The 20,340-nt window shown below is 42.1% G+C and overlaps 1 protein-coding gene across 3 annotated transcripts in view; it reads left to right on the top strand.

Annotated features, from left to right (window-relative positions):
* c1qtnf12 (C1q and TNF related 12) overlaps window positions 1–20,340 on the top strand; it is a 91,933-nt gene that overhangs the window by 62,368 nt on the left and 9,225 nt on the right. For all 3 annotated transcript variants that reach the window (XM_060852123.1, XM_060852124.1, XM_060852125.1), the window contains 2 exons: window positions 2,081–2,171; window positions 13,272–13,350. In XM_060852123.1, coding sequence (XP_060708106.1) covers window positions 2,081–2,171; window positions 13,272–13,350 — 170 coding nt within the window. The remainder of the gene's footprint in view (window positions 1–2,080; window positions 2,172–13,271; window positions 13,351–20,340) is intronic.

Consider the following 20,340-nt stretch of genomic DNA (forward strand, 5'->3'; position numbering starts at 1 on the left):
GATTGAGAAGTGGCTACAGGACACAAGTCTCACTGTAGAGCTGTTGTGGCACAGTGTTAGGGTCCCTACCTTTCGGCAAGTAAAGCTTCAGGTTCAAATCTTGAACATGCAGGAAATGTGTCACAACATGTCTGAACATATCAATTTCAAAATATTTTGAGGGGAGGCAGTGATGCCAATGATGCAGAGCCCCTAACCAATGTTCTGGGGCATTTGTTCGAAGCCCACCACGGCAGATGATGGAACTCATTTAAGGGGCACCTCATGGTGCTGTGGTAGTGTACCCACCTCCGAACCAGGAGATCCATGTTCACGTCCCAGCTGCTCTCGATGCAATATAATCAGTGTGTCTGATCAGATTGGTTAAGATAACCAGAAGGATGGTTGTGGGACAAACTGCAATTATGACCGTAGTCACGAGGACGGTTGTCTGAGAATGTGTCCCTACTTGACTGGGGACTACTTGGAGACAAAAATCCATATCTTTTTAACAAGTTTGTAATTGACCTGAAATTGGTATTGGGTAGATTCAATCAATTGGGAATAAGCAAACCAATCTGGGGCCCTTAAACTAATGAATGGTAAGACGTTGAGATCTACAAGAGAGTAAGAATAAAGAGGAACAATTGAACCTCTCCACTTTGACAGCTCTCCAGGGATTAGGAGATATTTCTTTGGCTTCACGTGAGGCAGCAGTGAGGAAAACTAACCATACCTTGAGACTTATAGTCACCAGGTTGCAATACATAACCTAAATGGTCAGAGTGTAATAGGATCACATTTCGAGTTTTGTGAAAGATTCTACTCTGTATTCACTACAACAAAGAAATTCAGGATCTGCTGCAGAGCACAACAAGGCAACAAACTTGAACCTTCATGTCACATGTCTGAATGATGTAAAGAGATTTCAGAACTCAGAAAGAAAAAAACCCATTGGGGTTATCCTTTCCTTGTAGCTTTGAGAATAACGGGATGTTTTTCATTGTTCTCATGTCTGATTGTTCAACTGGGAATGACAGACAAATGTTAAGAGTTATAATGTATGTAGGGAGATAAACATGGTGGGCATTGATTCATAAGCATGGGTTACCCAGAGAGGCAGCACTACTGAATGTGCTTTAGAACCTTGACTCTCAAACTGCATAATGCTTTATCACTGAGGGGTCAGTGTTCATAGTGCAAAGCATTGCCTGTGTATTGATTCATGAATTCTATTAGAACTTGTGCCATTGTCAATAAGGCTGTGTTGCACATTTCTGAGGTGACTGTCCCAGTTACATGCTTAAAGCACCCACTCAAAATCTGAACCCTGGATAGAGAGTGAAAGTAATTCAGTCCCTTTTGTTTAAGCATTCCAGGTTCTTAAGAGAACAAAGAACTTAAAGCTTCTGCTTCATGATCTAGAACAAGGGAACACTGACTGAAGAGGAAAGCTGCAAATTCCAGTGAAGATTTGACTAACTTATACAGTAATGAACATCCAGAATGGACAGCCAGGGAGGCAGACAGTATGGGAAAGTATAAAGGGGTGAATTAAATCCACTTTTTAGAGCGTGAGTGGTTAAATGAAATTTTGTTTCTGTGAATGAGAGCAAGTGCTTGAGTTAAAATGATGCGTGAGTCAGTTCCTCAGAGCTGTTTGGCTTTCAAGAGCAGGTATCAGGCAAAGACGAGGCAAATTCCTTCAAGGAAAGAGAAAATCAGAGGGTGAGTCCCTCCTCTACATTGCTTTCATTATCCCCTACCATTGAAGAACATTGATAGAGTGCTGGAGCAGACTGCCAGTCTACAGGATAGAGACAGTGCCTTATGGAATCTGGTAGACAATGCTAATGAAAGATAATTGCAGTAGACTCATAGTCTCCCGCCACAAGTTTAGATCAAGCAAGGGATGTTGTTTACATTGTGATTTCTTCCTTTGCAAATGGAAAAAGAACAAGGAACATGTTCTTCAAGCTGAGCTACTGAGCGGTTCCATTTTCATCAAAAGAAACAAAATTCAAAGTATTTTCTTATTTATATTGTAGCTAATTTGAAGTGATCTTTATCACTCATGGATTTTTCATTCTCACCAACCTAGATCACAGTGAAATGAAGAGCAAAGGACCACTTCGTCCAAGGGATAATGTGCGAGTTCTCATTTGCATCGAGTCCCTCTGCCAACGGAATACGTAAGCGTTTAAACTCATTTGAATGCACTCTGCCAGCTATTAGCTTCTGTACTGTTTTAATTCCTGGCAAGACGTCTTTTGCAAGGTGTAGAGATTGACTAACGGAATGAAGCTCATTCTCCTGAAGGTATTTAATGTCGCAGGGAAGTTAGGAGACAGGCTTCGAAGGCAGTCTATTCCAGAAAGTCAGCTGGGGCCTGTGATGGGAGGCTGAGCAAATTGGCTCTGTATTGCATGGAGTTTAAATGGATGAGAGGTGACCTCATTGAAAATTCTGAAGGGGCTTAGCAGGGCAGTCACTGGGAGGTTGTTGCCACGGCTGGAACATCTGAAACCTAGGGACACAGTCTCAGGAGAAGAGGTTGCTCATTTTTTAGAAATCCTACAGTGTGGAAAGAGGCCGTTCAGCCCATCAACCCTGTACTGACCCTCCAAAGAGCATCCCATTCATAACTCCATTTGGGGTTTTCACCACGGCTAATCCACCTAACTACATGTCCCTGGACACAATGGGTAATTTAGCATGGACAATCCACCTAACCTGCACATCCTTGGACAATGGGAGGAAACTGGTGTACTTGGAAGAAACCCACACAAACAAAGGGAGAATGTGCAAACTCCACACAGCCAGTTGGCCAAGGCTGGAATTAATCCAGCTCCCTCTGCTGTGAGGCAGCAGTGATAACCACTGAGCCACCATACTGCCCCCCCCCCCCCCCACAAAAAGTATTCCATCACATTCTTGACCTGTGCCTTATTGATGGTGGACAGACTTTGGGAATCTGGATGTGAGTGTATTAGTCACTCAGAGTGCTGTGATCTTTGAAAATCTGTACTCCAGGATGTGGATGTTTGTGGATGCTCCATTGTTGAATACATTGAAGCTGAGATGGATTTTTGATCTTTCAGGGGAAGCCAGGGACACAGGGAGTGGGTGAAAGGTGGAGTTAAGACAGTGTTGATATTGTGTGGCAGAGCAGATTTGAGGTGCCAGATAATCTACTCCTGCTCCTATTTCTTTTGGCATTGAATCATTACAAATGGTTATATTCATTTCTAGAGTTATGGATTATAAGCCTAAACCCTGAACTCAACATACACAGTTTCAGTCTATGTATTTTTAGGGACTCAAGGCTCAGTTCTTTCCCAGAATTCCCTACAATTAAACACAATTAATACACAATCACAGAAGGGATATAAAACCTGAAATAGGAAAGTTCCCTTTATCCCAGCAGGGTTTACAATATCCATAAACAAAAACAAACGAAAAAACTGCGGATGCTGGAAATCAGAAACAAAAACAGAAATTGCTGGAGAAACTCAGCAGGTCTGGCAACATCTGTGGAGACAAAGCAGAGTTAACATTTCAGGTTTAGCGACTCTTCTTCAGGATTGATTGTAGCTAGGAAAAGGTTGGTAAAATATGCTGAAGATGAGTAAGGGTGGGGAGAGTAAACAATGGGTGAAAATAGAGCCCAGAGAGAGAGTAAGCACAGTTGAACAGACCAAAAGAACAGTAAAGGTCAGCCTGCGAGAATCAATAGCTGCTCATGGGGACCATGAGTAGCTGGCAGTGAGATGGTTGTGGTAGTAGCCCATGTGATGACAAGGCCTGGTGTGTGGAGGTTGGGGTAAGAACATGGGAGAAAGTGCTCAGACCCTAAAATTATTAAATTCAATATCGAGTCCCAGAGACTGCAGCGTCCCCAAGCAGTAAATGAGGCGCTGTTCTTCCAAACTCTACTGAGCTTTGCTGGAGCAAACCTGAGACAGAGATGTTGGCCAGAGGACACGGTGGGCTGTTGAAGTAAGTGAAGTGCACACAATGTATAGTCTGTTGTATTTGCTGCTCACAACGTGGTCTGCTGTACATCGGGGAGACAGAGCGCAGACTGGGCGGCGGCTTTGCAGAACACCTACTTTCAGTCTGCAAAAAAAACTCCCTGAGCGTCCAGTTGCCTACCATTTCAGCACACACCACCTCCAAAGATGCTGCCAGACCTGCAGCATTTTCTGTTTTTATTTCAGATTTCCAGCAGTCACAGTATTTTGCTTTTGGTTAGATTTCCTTCCTTCGTAACAACTCCAGATTTTGGTACTTTGTACTCTCATTATTCCAGGTTTATTAGCCTTTACATGTTAGATCACAGACTCCCAAAAGCGTCTTTGTAGTTTGATATCTGGAAGTTTACTGATGATAAACGTGCCCAAGTATCCACTCTATCAATTCCTAAACCCCTCCCACTTTCACTCAATGCCATAACTTCAGGTCTTGTTTTAAGTTTACATTTTTAAGCAAATATATAAGACAAACAAGGGCATAAATAAGTTGTGCAGTGGAATCCTGTCATCTGGCTTTTTCACATTCACCAGCTTCAGCTTTTCAAATATTTCCCAGAGCAGATGATGGGAATTCCTAGACTTGAATAACTGACACATTCCAAAGTAACTGGCCATTGTAGACCTTATTCAACAAATAATGCAGTTTGTTTTTGTTCTAACACTATCACTGGAACAGGCCTTCCACCCACTCTGTTTGTGATGACCATGATGCTATTCTAAACTAATCCCATCTACCTGCTCATGGTCCCTGCCTGTTCATGCATGTGTCTAAACATTGCTATCATATCTGCTTCAATCCACCTCCCCTTGCAGCACATTCCAAGCACCTACAATCCTCTGTGTAAAGAAACTTGACTCACACATCTCATTTAAACTTTTCACTTCTCAAGCTAAATCTTTGCCCCCTGGTATTTGACATTTCCACCCTGGGATAGAGACCCCGACTATCCACTCCCCTCTTAATATTATATACTTCTACCAGGTCGCCCCTCAGCCTCTGAGGCTCTAGTCAAAACAATCCAAATTTGTCCAGCTTCTCCTTACATAGAGTACACTCCAATCCAGTCAAAAACCTCTTCTGCACCATCTCCAAAGCCTCCACATCCTAGAGTGTGGCCACCAGCACTGCACAAAATTCTTCCAAATATGTCCCAAACTGAAGTCTTTATATAGCTGCGATGTGACTTGTCAGCTTTTATACTCAGTGCCCTGATTGATGAACGCAAGTATTTTATATACCTTTTTTACTGCCTTATCCACTTGTGTTGCAACCTTCAGGGAGTAATGGACTTACACCCTAATGATCCCTCTATATATATCAATGCTCATAAAGGTCCTGTCATTTACTGTATACTTTTGGCTTATGTTTGACCTCCCAAAATGCATCACCTCACACTTGTCCAGATTAAATTTCATCACAATGTCCATCTTACAGAGGAGGCAGTGCTGGACAGTTTAAAACGAATAAAGGTCAATTCACCTCTGGGACCTCATCAGGTGTACCCTAGAACTCAATGGGATGCTAGGGAAGTAATTGCTGGGCCCCTTGTTGAGATATTTGTATGATTGATAGCCACAGGTGAGGTGCCAGAAGATTGGAGGTTGGCTAACATGGTGCCACTATTTAAGAAAGGAAAATCCAGGGAGCTATAGCCCGGTGAGCCTGACATAGGTGGTGGGCAAGTTGTTAGACAGAATCCTGAAGGACAGGACGTACATGTATTTGGAAAGGCAAGGACTGATTAAGGATAGTCAACATGGCTTTGTGTGTGGGGAATTGTGTCTCACTAACTTGATTGAGTTTTTTGAAGAAGTAACAAAGAGGATTGATATGGGTAGTGTGGTGGATGTGATCTATGTGGACTTCAGTAATCTGTTCAACAAGATTCCTCGTGGTGGACTGATTAGCAAGGTTAGATCTCATGGAATACAGGGAGAACTAGCCATTTGATACAGAACTGGCTCAAAGGGAGCAGACAGAAGGTGGTGGTGGAGGGTTCTTTTCAGACTGGAGACCTGTGACCAGTGGTGTGCCACAAGGATCGGTGCTGGGTCCACTGCTTTTCGTCATTTACATAAATGATTTGAATGTGAACATAGGAGGCATAGTTAGTAAGTTTGCAGATGAAACTAAAATTGGAGATGTAGCAGACTGCAAAGCAGGTTATGTCAGAGTACAATGGGATCTTGATCAGATGGCCAATGGGCTGAGAAGTGGCAGAGGGAGTTTAATTTAGATAAATGTGAGATGCTACATTTTGGAAAAGCAAATCAGGCAAGCCTTATACATTTAATGGTAAGGTCCTGGGGAGTGTTGCTGAACAAAGTGACCTTGGAATGCATAGCTTGTGGAACGTGGAGTCCCAGATAGACACGATAATGAAGGAGGCATTTGGTATCTTTGCCTTTATTGGTCAGAGCATTTAGTATAGGAGTTGGAAGGTCATGCTGTACAGGACATTGGTTAGGCTACTTTTGGAATGCTGTGTGTAATTCTGGTCTCCCTGCTATAGGAAGGATGTTGTGAAACTTGAAAGGATTCAGAAAAGATTTACAAGGATGTTGCCAGGGTTGGAGGGTTTGAGCCTTAGGGAGAGGCTGAACAGGCTGAGGTTGTTTTCCCTGGATTGTCGGGGGCTGAGGGGGTGACCTTATATGGGTCTATAAAATCATGAGAGGCAGGGAAATGATAAATAGACAAGATCTTTTCCCCAGGGTGGGGGAGTCCAAAACTAGAGGGCGTAAGTTCAAGGTGAGAGGGGAAAGATTTAAAAGGGACCTGAGGGTGGTGTATGTATGGAATGAGCTGCCAGAGGAAGTGGTGGAGGCTGGTACAATTGCAGCATTTAAAAGGCATCTGGATGGGTATATGAATAGGAAGGGTTTAGAGGTATACGGGCCAAATGCTGGCAAATGGGGCTAGATTTATTTAGGAATCTGGTCGGCATGGATAAGCTGGACCAAAGGGTCTGTTTCTGTGCTGTACATCTCTATGACTCAATGATTATGTGGCATTTCTCTGTCCAACTTCCCAATTGCTCTTTATCCTGCTGCAAACTTTGACAACCTTCCTCACTATCCACAACTCCACCAATTTTCATCTTTCTGCAAACTTACTAATTAGACCACCTAAATCTTCATCCAAATTGTTTGTGTGTGTGTGTGTATATATATATATATATATAATATATATATTGCAAACAACAGAGGTTCCCAACATTCATCCTTGTGGATAAACACTGGTTGCAGTCAGAAAAACACCCCTCCACAACTACCTTCTGTCTTCTATGACCGAGCCAATTTTGTATTCAACTTACCAATTCATCATGGATCCCATGCAGCTTAGGCTATCATAAGGGACCTTGTCAAATGAACAAAGAATGAAGAAAATTTACAGCCAGGAACAGGCCCTTTGGTCCTCCAAGCCTGAGCCGATACAGATCCACTGAAAGAACCTGTCACCCAATACCTAAGCATCTGTATCCCTCTGCTCCCCACCTACTCATACATCTGTCCAAACGCATCTTAAATGAATCTACCATGCCTACCTCTACTACATCTGCTTGCAATGTGTTCCAGGCACCTACCACCTTCTGTGTGAAGTACAAGCCCCGTGTTTCCACCTTAAACTTTTCACCTCTCACCTTGAAAGCGTGACCTCTCCTTATTGAATCCTTCATCCTGGAAAAAAGCTTATATCTATCTACCCTGTCTATACCCATCATGATTTTGTTGACCTTAATCAGGTCCCCCCTCAATCTCCTTTTTTCTAATGAAAACAATCCTAACATACTCAACCTCTTTCATAGCTAGCACCTTCACCAGGCAACCCTCTCCTAAGCATCCACATCCTTTTAATAATGTGGCGACCAGAACTGTACACAGTATTCTAAATGCAGCCAAACCAATGCCCTGTACAATTTTAACAAGATCTGCCAGCTGTTATACTTAGTACCCTGTCCAGTGAAGGCAAGTATACAAAATGCTTTAGTAAAGCCCAATATCCACTGTCCTACCCTCATCAATCATCTTCGTCACTTGCTCAAAAAAGGTCAATTAAATTTGTGAGACAAGACCTCCCCCACACAAAGCTATGTTGACTGTCCCGAATAAGTCCAGTCTTTTCCAAATGCAAGTAAACCCTGTCGTTAAGAATCTTCTCCAATATTTTCCCTGCCACTGACTCACTGGCCTATAATTTCCTGGATTGCCCCAGTTGCCCTTCTTGAAGGAAGGAACAATATTGGCTATTCTCTCCTCTTCTGGGACCTTGCCTGTGGTTAACGAGAATACAAAGATCTCTGTCATGGCCTCAACAATCTCCTCCCTTGACTCCCTTAGGATATCAGTATCCTTTCCCTAGCTACCTTCTTGCTCCTATTATACAAATAAAATGCCTTGGGATTCTCCTTAATCCTGATTGCCAAGGACATTTCATAGCCTCTTTTAGCCCTTATAATTCCTTGTTTAAGTAAATGGGGAGACTAACTTCCCTGTTGTTAAAAAGTTGAAACCTTTGTATTGTGTTCAGCCTGGAGTAACTATCTGACTATTGCTAGCTCTTCAACATCCCTCCGCATTAAAAATACAGTTAAACATACAGCCACCATGTCAAGCTGAGAGCTAAAAATCCTGCCATTTTGTTGTTGGAGCAACAAACCTACTGTGATTTCCCATCAACTCACTCAAGCCTCAGCATCACTGATCAAAGGGGATAATTGCTGCTTGTGGCTTCTCATCATTGTAAAATGGCTGCTTAATTCACCTTCATCACAAATGCTCCAAAGTGATTAATACATAGGACTTTTCAAATTATATTGTAAATGTAATGAGAAGTCATATGTCTTTCTGTTCAATCCTCATCCTTTTCTGAAGAGTCTTGGGAAACCAAACTCAATACCATACACATGCTGTTATATTTCAACGTTTAAAAGAAGCTAATCATTTATCTGAACTATCTTAACTCATCACTCACATTCTGCCAGCTTTGCCTCATGCTTTAAGTGAATGAAAAAGAGGAGTTGTGTTTATACAACATCCTTTCATCATCTTCGGACATCCCAAAGGACTGTGCTGTCCATGAGGTAGTCTTGAAGTATAATCACTGTTGTTATATGAGGAAACACAACAGCCAATTCTCTCCCAAGTTCCCAAAACAACAATGAGTTAATTACTCTTGCTTACCACATGTTTTACTTTTTAAGCTTAACACTGCACTCCTGCTGTCTGGAATATATCGTGTGCTGTTGAGTAATCCCCTCATCCTCTGCGATTGGCTGAAGATTACACATTGTGTTAGTAGGGTGATCGCGTTATGGATAGGTCCATTGAAGAACTAACAGGAAATGAAGAGTGCAAGATATATGTGATATATAGAACATAGAACATTACAGTGCAGTACAGGCCCTTCGGCCCTTGATGTTGCGCCAACTTGTGAAACCAATTAAAGCCCATCTAATCTAGACTATTCCATTATCATCCATATGTTTATCCAGCAACCATTTAACTGCCCTTAATGTTGGCGAGTCCACGTCTGTTGCAGGCAGGGTGTTGCAGGTCCTTAGTACTCTCAGAGTAAAGAACCTAACTCTGACATCTGTCCTATATCTCTTACCCCTCAATTTAAAGCTATGTCCCCTTGTGCTACCCATCACCATCCAAGGAAAAAGGCTCTCACTGTCCACCCTATCTAATCTCTGATCATCTTGTATGCCTCTATTAAGTCATCTTTTAACCTTCTCTCTAATGAAAACAGCTTGAAGCCCCTCAGCCTTTCCTCATAAGACCTTCCCTCCATACCTGGCAGCACCCTAGTAAATCTCCTCTGCACCCTTTCCAATGCTTCCACATCCTTCCTATAATGCAGCGACCAGAACCATACAAAGTGTTGCTGCACCAGAGATTTGCACTGCTGCAACATGACCTCATGGCTCCGAAACTCAATCCCTCTACCAGTAAAAGTTAACACACCTAATGCTTACTTAACAACCTTATTAACCTGGGTGGCAACTTTCAGAAAACTCCCAACAGGGTGACCTCTCCTGCTTCTAACCTCAGCTCATATTACCTCAGTAGACGAGTCCTCAAACATCCTCTCTACCACCATAATACTGTCCTTGACTAGCAATGCCACACCTTCCCTTCTTTTACCACCTTTTCTGATCTTACTGAAACATCTAAACCATGGAAGATGCAACAACCATTCCTGTCCCTGCTCTATCCATGTCTCTGAAATGGCCACAACATCAAAGTCCCATGCTGCAAGTTCACCCACCTTATTCTGGATGCTCCTGACGTTGAAGTAGACACACTTCAAACTGCCTTCCTGCCTGCCGCTACATTCCTGTGACCCTGAAACCTTATTCATATATTTATAACAGTTCCCAAATTCACTGCTCTCAAAATGTCAAAACGCAAGGCTATTTCTCTGAAATGAACCCTCGAATACTCGACATGTGGGCGTCCACCACAGAGTTTTCTGAATTGTTGATGTCCCCTTGATGACTCTTGCTGTTTAGCTGCAGTACAGTCTATAGTTCTCAGTTTCTTTGAAGATGTCCCAGGACAAAGGAATTTTTAAAAAAACTCTTTCTCTGAATTATGTTTGCTGACCAACCATTCATAGGATTCAAAATGACATTTGCCCTGAAAATATATCTGTTAAACAGAGAGAAACTGTGGGCAGCCTCACAAGATGCTTTTATTCAAATTGAATAGTTTCAATTCATGACTCTGTACCAAACACGACGCATGGGTCTCTATCCAAATGCTACAATAGCAGCAGTCAACCTACGCATGTTAGCCAGTATGAGATGCCTATTTTATTCTGTCTTCATAAATAGCTAACAGTAAAACTTTAGCCTGATGGTTGTTTTGACCCACAAGGAAAAATCTAAAAATCCTTCAAAAATGCCGCAGTTACCTATCGGATAATCAGGTTACAAAAATAAAGACTGTCTTTAGTTTTTTGCATTTTGTAGGGAACAATGCTGAAGCAAGTCACTTAAAATGTGAATTATCTTTTTTTTTGAATATCAAATGTTTAACATATAACTAGACAGAAATCGGACCTTTATAGTGTCTGTTGACGCTGACATTTCTTTTAAGATTAGATTATATTCCCTACAGTATGGAAACAGACCCTTTGGCCCAACAAGTCCACACTGACCCTCTGAACAGTAACCCACCCAGACCCATTCCCCTACATTTACTCCTGACTAATGCACCTAACACTGTGGGTAATTTAGCACGGCCAGTTCACCTGACCTGCAGATCTTTTGGAACGTGGGAGGAAACTAGAGGAAACCCACGCAGACACGGGGAGAATTTACAAACTCCACACAGACGTCGTCCAAGGCTGGAATCAGACCCAGATCCCTGGTGCTGTGAGGCAGCAGTGCTAACCACTGAGCCACTGTGTCGCCCATTTGTATTCCAGGTTGTAGGTGTTGCTGGCTAAGGCAGCATTTGTTGCCCATCCCTCATTGCTGTAGTGAAGGTGGCTCTGAGCTACACCCACAGTACTATTAGGAAGTGTGTTCCAGGATTGTGACAGTGCAGGACTGGCCATATAGTTCCATGGATGTAAGTTTGCTTGCTGAGCTGGAAGGTTTGTTTTCAGATGTTTCGTCGCCATACTAGGTAACATCAGTGTGCTTCTGGTGAAACAATAATGGTATGGCCAGCTTTTTATAATGTGTTTAGGTTTCCTTGGGTTGGTGCTGTCAGTTTCCTGTGGTGATGTCATTTCCTGTGGTGATACCATTTCCTGTTCTTTACCTCAGGGGATGGTAAATGGGATCCAAGTCAATGTGTTTTTTGATAGAGTTCCGGTTGGAATGCCATGCTTCTGGGAATTCTCGTCCATGGCTTGTCCTAGGATGGATGTGTTGTCTCAGTCAAAGTGGTGTCCTTCCTCATCTGTATGCAAAGATACTTGTGAGAGTGGGTCATGTCTTTTTGTGGCTAGTTGATGTAAACTATTCTTCTAACTCAGCTAGCAAACTTACATCCAGAACCTTAACCTGAGCTACAAATCTTCTTAAACTCACTAATATAGGTCTATGTCAGGGTGCGGTGTGATTTGAACAGGAACCTGCAGGGGGTGGTATGACCTTGTATCTGTTGCCCATGTCCTTCTGGGTGGTAGAGATTGCAGGTTGGGTAAGTATTGTTGAAGGTGTTTTGGTGCTTTGCTGCATTGTATCATGCCTCTGGTACACACAATGTGTCAGTAGTGGAGATACTGAATATTTATGTTGGATGTGGTGCCAATCAAGCAGGCTGTGTTGTCCTTAACAGTGTCAAGCTTCTTGAGTGCCATTGCAGTCATGCTGTCAAATGGAGTGTGACCTATCACACCTGTGCCTTGTGCAAGGACAGAGTAGGGATGTGGATCTGGGTGGGATGTTCTTCAGAGGATCTGGGTGGACTAGATGGGCCAAATGGCCTGCTTCCAGACTGTAGACATTCTATGATTCTTCTATGAGATGGTGGACAGGCACTGGGGAGTCAGGAGGTGTGTTATTTGCCTCAAAATTTGTAGTTTCTAACCTACTTTTGTGGCCACAGCATCAATATGGTTGGTACAGTTCAGTTTCTGCTCAGTGGTTGATATTGATGTTGGGGGGATTCAGTGATGGTGATGCCGCTGAGATATCAAGAGGAACAGGTTAAATTCTCTTCAAATAAAATGAAGAACTGGAGGTGTGAAACCAAAGCAGAAATTGCTGAAGAAACTCAGCAGTTCTGGCAGCATCTATGGGGAGAAAGCAGAGTTAATATTTCAAAACCAGTGACTCTGAGTTCTGAGGAAGGGTTCTCGGACTCAAGATGTTGAATCTACTTTCTCCCCAAAGATGCTGCCAGATCTGCTGAGTTTCTCTAGCAATTTCTGTTCTGGTTTCAGGTTAAATTCTCTTTGGGATATTGCCTGATACTTGCGTGGCATGAAACTTATTTGCTAGCCCAAACCTGAATGTTGCCCATATCCCAGTGCCCATGGGCATAGACCTTTTGAGTATGCAATGGAGATAATATTGTACACAGATACTTTTCTTTTTTCTCTTAAAGACGCTCTACTTTGTTACTTCTTTGCCATGTTTCTCTCCAGTCTTTAGCTCTCCCCGCATTTATGAAACTTTGAGTAACAGTGTATCTATTTCTTAAGGTCAATGGAAGTTATAATTATGTGTCTAATGATCTACTCAATTCTGTTTTTGTCTACCTTTAATTGTGTATTGAACTGTTTCCCTTCAGTTCCCTCGAAGTTATAGTTGGGCTGGAAAGCAACAGCAAAATATTCACAGTCAATGTGCACGGGCTACTTCAGTTACAGGTTAGTAGACATCAGTAACACCCGGGCTTCACAGAAGTGATTATACACGTGACAGTTTAGTGGTTCCATTCCCGCAAGCCTGGTACAAATTCACAGCAAATGGACAAAATATTCTTGATTGTTTCGTGGTGGAAGAAATTGGCTTCTTGGCTATTACGACGTAATGGGCAAGCGACTTGAGTTGTGACTCACTGGACAGTAATGCTGGTTTGATGTGAAAAGTTAAACACTGTATGCCATGAGATGTTTAAACCATGTTGTACTTTATTGTGGGGTATCATTGTGGAAACCAATGTGAACTTCTTTGCTGGATTCATTAGATCTGTGTGACTATCAATTCCAGAATCTAGGAAAGAAAGGCAAGAGATTTTACAAACCGGTACAAAGTAAGGTTTTTGAAATTGTTGCAAAACAGCACATTTCAATTGATCATAGTAGAACAATGTACTAGGGAAGCTGAACGATTTGTGGAATAAATAAGCAGAAAGAAAGATCAGAAATATTTTATTGTGTGTATATTTTTAAATTAATAAACAAGAGAGCAGTCAGCTCCTTGAACTTGAATCACAGGTCAACTAAGTCATGGCTGATTTGTACTTCAATTTGATTTGCCTGCCCATTCCTGTGATAATTTTACCTAGTCAAAATTTGGTATCTCGTTCTTGAAATTTTAAATAGCTCTATTTCTGAGGGGAGAGAATTCCAGATTTCCACTAACCTTGTCATTCCTAATTTCAATCCTTAATGTCCTAGCTCCAGTGTTAAGATTGTGCTTTCCTGTTATGCCATTAGAGGACATAGATTCTCCTTCTATGCCCTCACTACATTCTTCCGTCATGTTAGACCTATCAATTGGAGCATCCCCTCAGTCTTTTTAAAGTCTGGGGAGTAGGAGCCAGGTTTATGGAATCCAACCTCTTTATTGAACCCTCTAAGTCCTGCTGTAACTCTATTCTGCACTGCACCCCATGAAAGGCCAGTATAACTCTTTCCTGAGGTGTGGAGAAAGTGAGACCTGCACATGCCGGAGATCAGAGTCGAAAAGTGTGGCGCTGGAAAAACGCAAACTGTCATCTGAGGACCAGGAGAATCAACATTTCAGGCATAAGCCTGATGAAGAGCTTTTGCCTGAAATGTTGATTTTCCTGCTTCTCGGATGCTGCCTGACTTGCTGTGCTTTTCCAGTGCCACACTTTTCGACTCTTCCAGGGGTGTGACGGCCAAAACTGAACACTGTTTCTGATCGGTGTCTGACCAAGAAACTTCAAAAACTGATGTATAAATTTCTCCCCTTTGCATTTCAGCTCTTTTGACATAAACATAGGAAACAGGGTTAGGCCCTCATGCCTGATCCCCTTTCAGTAAGATGAGCTGTCTCATCAACATTTCTTTTGTGCCAGCTACTTATATCCTTCAACTCTCTGATATTTCAAAACCTTATGTCAAGTGATCTAGCCTCCATGACTCTCTGGGGGGAAGAGCTATAGACATTTACTGCAGTCTCAGAGATGAAATTCCTTCAATCCCTTATTTGCTAACCTATCCTCTAGTTCAAGATTCCCCATTATGGAAACATCATTTCAATATCTATTTTCTTAAGCCTTCTCAGGATTTTGTATGTTTCACTAGGATCACCCCTCTTTCTTCCAAACTCCAGTGAATAAAGGCTGAACCTATTTAGCTGTTTTCGATAAAGCAAACCCTTCATTCCAGCAACCAGCCAATATTCGATTAGATTTTGATTACTTTGTGTACCTCTGCATTAATTTTCTAATGATTTAAGGATGTGTACATCCCTTGCTTCTCCAGTTTCTAATTTCTCATCATTTTTTGAATTCAAAATGACTATTTTAACTGCACTGATTCAAAATTAAGCCCTTAAAGAATTTTCAGAAATTGGACTTTTGCTTAGCTCCACTGTGTGAATTTATTTCAGTGATGTAAGAAATTTTCTATTTAAGTTGCTGACCTAGAGAAACAGCAGTCTCACAAGATTCAAGCTGGGAAATACAAATGCATCAAATGATAAGGTAGAAGAAAGTTTGCAACAATTATGATTCTTACATTTGGAAACTGCGAAGGCAGCCAACAGAGACTGGAAAATGAGATAATTGCTCCAGATAATTGTGGCTACATTCGTGTGCCTGAATTTTCAAAGTTGTTTGAAAGGCTTTGAAGCGCTGGAAACAGTTTATGACTGCAATGGAAACTTTACCCTTCAAACACTTTGCCATGGATCCTTTAACTTCTTTTTATTCATTCATGGTGTCTCTGGCTAGGCACCATTCATTGTCCATCCCTAATTGTCCAGAGGGCAGGTAAAGGTCAGTCACATTGTGAATCTGGAGTCACATGTAGGTCCGATTAGGTAGGGATGACAGTTTCCTTCCCTAAAGGATGCTGGGGAACCAGATGGGCTTTTCCCTAACAATGAACATGGTTATCATTAGACTCTTAATTCCAAAATTTTTATTGAATTCAAATTCCATCATCTGCTGTGGTGGGATTCAAAACCCAGAACTTTCCCTGGGTCTCTAGATTAACAGTCCAGCAATAATACCACTAGGCCATCGCCGCCTCCTAAGCAGATGCTCGGCTTTGGATCTGTTATGCCTGAGGAATTTGCCAATCAAGTACCAACAAATCAAACAATGACACAATACTATTTTGAAACATGATGGTTTTAACTGAGGGCCCCTAAAATGCTGTTGGGAAAGTGCATACACGTTGTCTAGATCAGATTTCCAGATCTTGTAGCCTGTATGGTGATCGCAGTAGAATCGTAATCATCGTTGTAATTTCAACATTGACAAGTGACTTCTGTCAACCAGCTCATGTTTAGCTGGAAGCCGTTAGCTGCTGTGAAATGACTGCACCTTTTACCCTGATGGGTTTGTCCTGAAACATTGCTAATCTTGAATGCATGCAAATGAACTTTAGCACTGAATGGAATTTAACAATTATCCTCAGCAAGGTGAAGAGTGCTTAGTATTCTTCATTACTTTCTAAAGATTGCTTTCACACAATGTACTGAACAAGCATCAGTCTGCACTCAGTTTAGGGAATCCATAAAGAGTTGTGATTTTCCAGTCAGCCAGTATTGCTTTACATCACCTGTAATAGGTCCACCGAGTATTCTGAGGGGATAATGTTGCAGTCACATCAGGCTTTCTGGCAACTTTACATAATCACAAGCATTTGCTAACTTGGTTAAGGTATCCTTTGACTTTAACATACATTCTAATTACATTTTTTACCTCTAAGACTTGAAGTATTTTTTATGTGGGGATAAAAGTGCTCGGAGAGACTACAAAGGCTGCTATGATTTTCAATGTACATTTTGACCTTTGCAAAAGCGTTATGGAGGCAGCACAGATGTCAGACAAAAGCAGACTACAATAGCCACTAACAGTCTGGCGTCACGATGGATGTTTGTTTGCACATTGTAGCAGACACCAGTCTCTGTAACTTTCTATCTGGTGACTCAGTGCTCACCCAGTTCCATGCCAGTCAATAGTAGACTGATCGGCTTCTACATGCCATTGTGAATGTCAGCTAATGGGTGAAACCTAATCTACTTGATCTCTTATTCCTCCCCGATCCCAAATAAAAAGGCTTGCATGTAAGCTTATGGTAAGAACGTCGTCATGCCAGTATTCTGCCCTCTCTTGGGGCTTCTTGGACCTTTTACGAACATTTTTTAAAACACGTCAGGCAGAATCTGCCTCTTGCTTTGCAGGGTCCTGAGGGCAGAAACAGAAATGGCATCATAGATGATACACCTTGCCATGCCAGTTAGCTATTCACAGCCAAGGAGCCCCCAACAATCCTGCACCAGGGATAGACAGGAAGTGGACAGCCCCAGGGTCAAAGGTTAGGGCATGAAAAGGAGCACCCAGACAGGCATCCACTTCCATTCAACAACATTCGACATTTAAAGAGCTTTTGTACGTCAAACTATTGGTACTTCCTGCTCCAATAACTGTTCAGTCTGTCCAACCTTTTCTTTTCCTTTTTATTTTCTTTGAAGTCTGGGCCTCTTCTACTTAATGCTTCGGTAGTTGTTTGACCTCCTCTCTGTACTGCTTTAGTATAATTGCTGGCCTTTACTTCTGAAAGAATGTTCTCATTAATGATTTGTAGTTTTTTTTGCATGTGCTGTGCATCTCCACCTGTATTTGCACAAGTGCTATTTTCTCCAGCATTGCTTCAAGCTCAAAGTAATGTTTCCATAGCTGCTCCTGCTGAGCATGATTGACTTCATACACAAGTTCATCCATCTCCACTTGTAAACAGGCAATTGTTTCATATGATCAGATAAATGAAGCTTATAATTTCCCACTTTTCTTTCTTTTCCTTGTGAGCTGAGCAGTGGTATCACCTAAAGACTTCGCCTCATTTCACTACTCTCAGGATTGGATACGATTTCATTTTTAGCCTCTTCCTCTTGAACTTACTTTTTCTCTCTACAGCAGAGAGCTGAGATTCTGGCACCACTGAATCAGAAGGAAGTGAAGTGAATCATAGAATCCCTACAGTATGAAAGCCGGCCATTTGCCCCACCAAGTCCACACCAACCCTCTGAAGAGCATTCCATCCAGGCCAACCCTATCATTGTAACCCTGCATTACCCATGGCTAATCCACCTAGCCTACACACCCCTGGACACTATAGGCAATTTAGCATGACCAATCCACCTGAACATGTACATCTTTGGACTGTGGAAGGAAACCGGAGCACCTGGAGGAAACCCATGCAGATGCAGGGGAAAATGTGCAAACGCCATACTAAGGGTGGAATTAAATCCAGGTTCCTGGCGCCGTGACACCCACACTGTTCGCAATCGTGACACCCACATTATTTTACAAATATTTTTGAATAGTTTCATGTTGGGCATCTCTACTTGTCTGATTGATTCCATGGATCATGATAAGTGTTAGAATGGTAGATTCACAACTGACACTTGAGCAGTATCTGCAGTGTAGAACATCTGTGACATCAAGGCAGATTAACTGTATTTGCACTGCAGAAGTATCAATCCTGCATGGGGAATTGGGGAACTGTTCTATGCTGAAAGTTTTACTTTTTGAGTTTCATCCTGACTTCCCATGTCAGAATTCACAGGGGAAGTACATTGGTAATTCAATCTTAGACAACTGTGAAGGTGTCACCAATTTTCTGAGGACGGATAATTTGAGTTTTTGCAAACACTTTGGGAAGTGTGATAACATGAATGTTTTTCATGAGATTGAAAGTGTGAGACGTGTTCATCAGCCTTTGGCGTATCATGTAAATCATCAAATCCCAGTTTCTCGATCCCTGCATAGACACATGGGATAACAACTGGTCTTTATCGTAGCTTGAAGACATTCTGTTTGGACACATACATGGTTCTTTGTTGCTCCTGGAGCTTTTGCTGCAGTGTACTGCTTCAGCCAATGGGCTTTTCTGCCATATGCCTTGCAAATTTATTGAAGGCAAATCATTTCCTTATTGTGTGTGGACGGACATCCTGTCCTCGGGCCTTTATATCTTTGGGTATGCTATTGATTGTGCCAACCCTCAGGTTGGTATATAGGATCTGTAAGTTTTATTGACCTATGAGGATTATCTATCCCTCCGGTATCTCTGGTTGGTTTCTCTCGCAGACGTTCCTGAAAAGCTTCCACTAGGAGAAAGTGAGGACTGCAGATGCTGGAGACCAGAGTAGAAAAATGTGGTGCTGGAAAAACACAGCAGGCCAGGCAGCATCCGAGAGCAGGAGAATTGACGTTTCAGGAATCCTGAAGAAGGGCTTATGCCCGAAACATTGATTCCTCTGCTCCTCAGATGCTGCCTGGCCTGCTGTGTTTTTCCAGCACCACATTTTTCAACTCTGAAAAGCTTCCACACCAATGGAAGCTGTCACCAACTCAACAAGTGTTTGCTACCCTTATCTGAAAAATCACATAATGAGACCTTTTCTCAATTATGCACACAGTATAACATCTCAGATTCACATGTACAGTCTAGTATGCTTAATAGGACGACTACGATGTTATATGCAATATTAAGTGGCTGCCTTAATGAACAGAAACTAAGATGAAGATCTCTTACACTGGACCATCACATGTTGTGGTGTTTTGTAGCTGTCTTAAAACTTTAGTGCCTTCCTGAGATCTGTGCTTGCAGCACAGTATACACTATTACTGCTTATCTCCTGCACCAGTGTGTTTCAGTGTGCAACTTGAGGCACATGGAATCCCTACAGTGTGGAAGCAGGCCATTCAGCCCATCAAGTCCATACCAACCTTCTGAAGAGTGTCCCACCCAGACTCACCCATACCCCCTCCCCAATCCATGTAACCCTGCATTTACCATAAGTAATCCACCCAATCTACATATCCCTGGGCATCATGAGCAATTTAACATGGCCAATCCACCTAACCTGCACACCGTTAGACCTTGACTATGACATATGCACTAAGATTTCTTGTTTACCCAAGCAATCTTGCTGAGTAAAGCTTTCACTGCAAAAATATGTCAATTGCTAACAATTTTGTTAAGAGGATAGAACTTAGAGAGTGTGGGGGTAGGGGGCGGGAGAGCAAAGGAAGCATTGAGGTATTGCAGAAAGTACAGCCCAGAAAGCATCCATCCCATTGATACTATGTCTTCAACTCAAGCTGTCCATTTTGAAACTGGTTTCTGGCTTATTGCAACTTTATTATGTGCAATTTAAATATGTACCCAATTGTATAGTGGATTGTGTCTCGATTAGTTGCGGCAAAATGCACTCTTATTCTCACTTCTCTGAAAGTGGTGGAGGTGATTTTGAATAAAAACTCAATTCTGAAAATGCTGGAAATCTTAAATAAAAGTAGGAACTGCTGGAGAAACTCAATCAGAATCAAGTCAAGTCTGATACGATTCTCCTTTAGAATTGGTTTCTCTGCCCAGAGGAAGTTGAGTGAGAGCATGCTGTAAATCATGGGAAAGAACTAGCACCTC

This window comes from Hemiscyllium ocellatum, chromosome 37 (genome assembly GCF_020745735.1).
Source record: "Hemiscyllium ocellatum isolate sHemOce1 chromosome 37, sHemOce1.pat.X.cur, whole genome shotgun sequence".
In the NCBI taxonomy this organism is placed as follows: Eukaryota; Metazoa; Chordata; class Chondrichthyes; order Orectolobiformes; family Hemiscylliidae; genus Hemiscyllium; species Hemiscyllium ocellatum.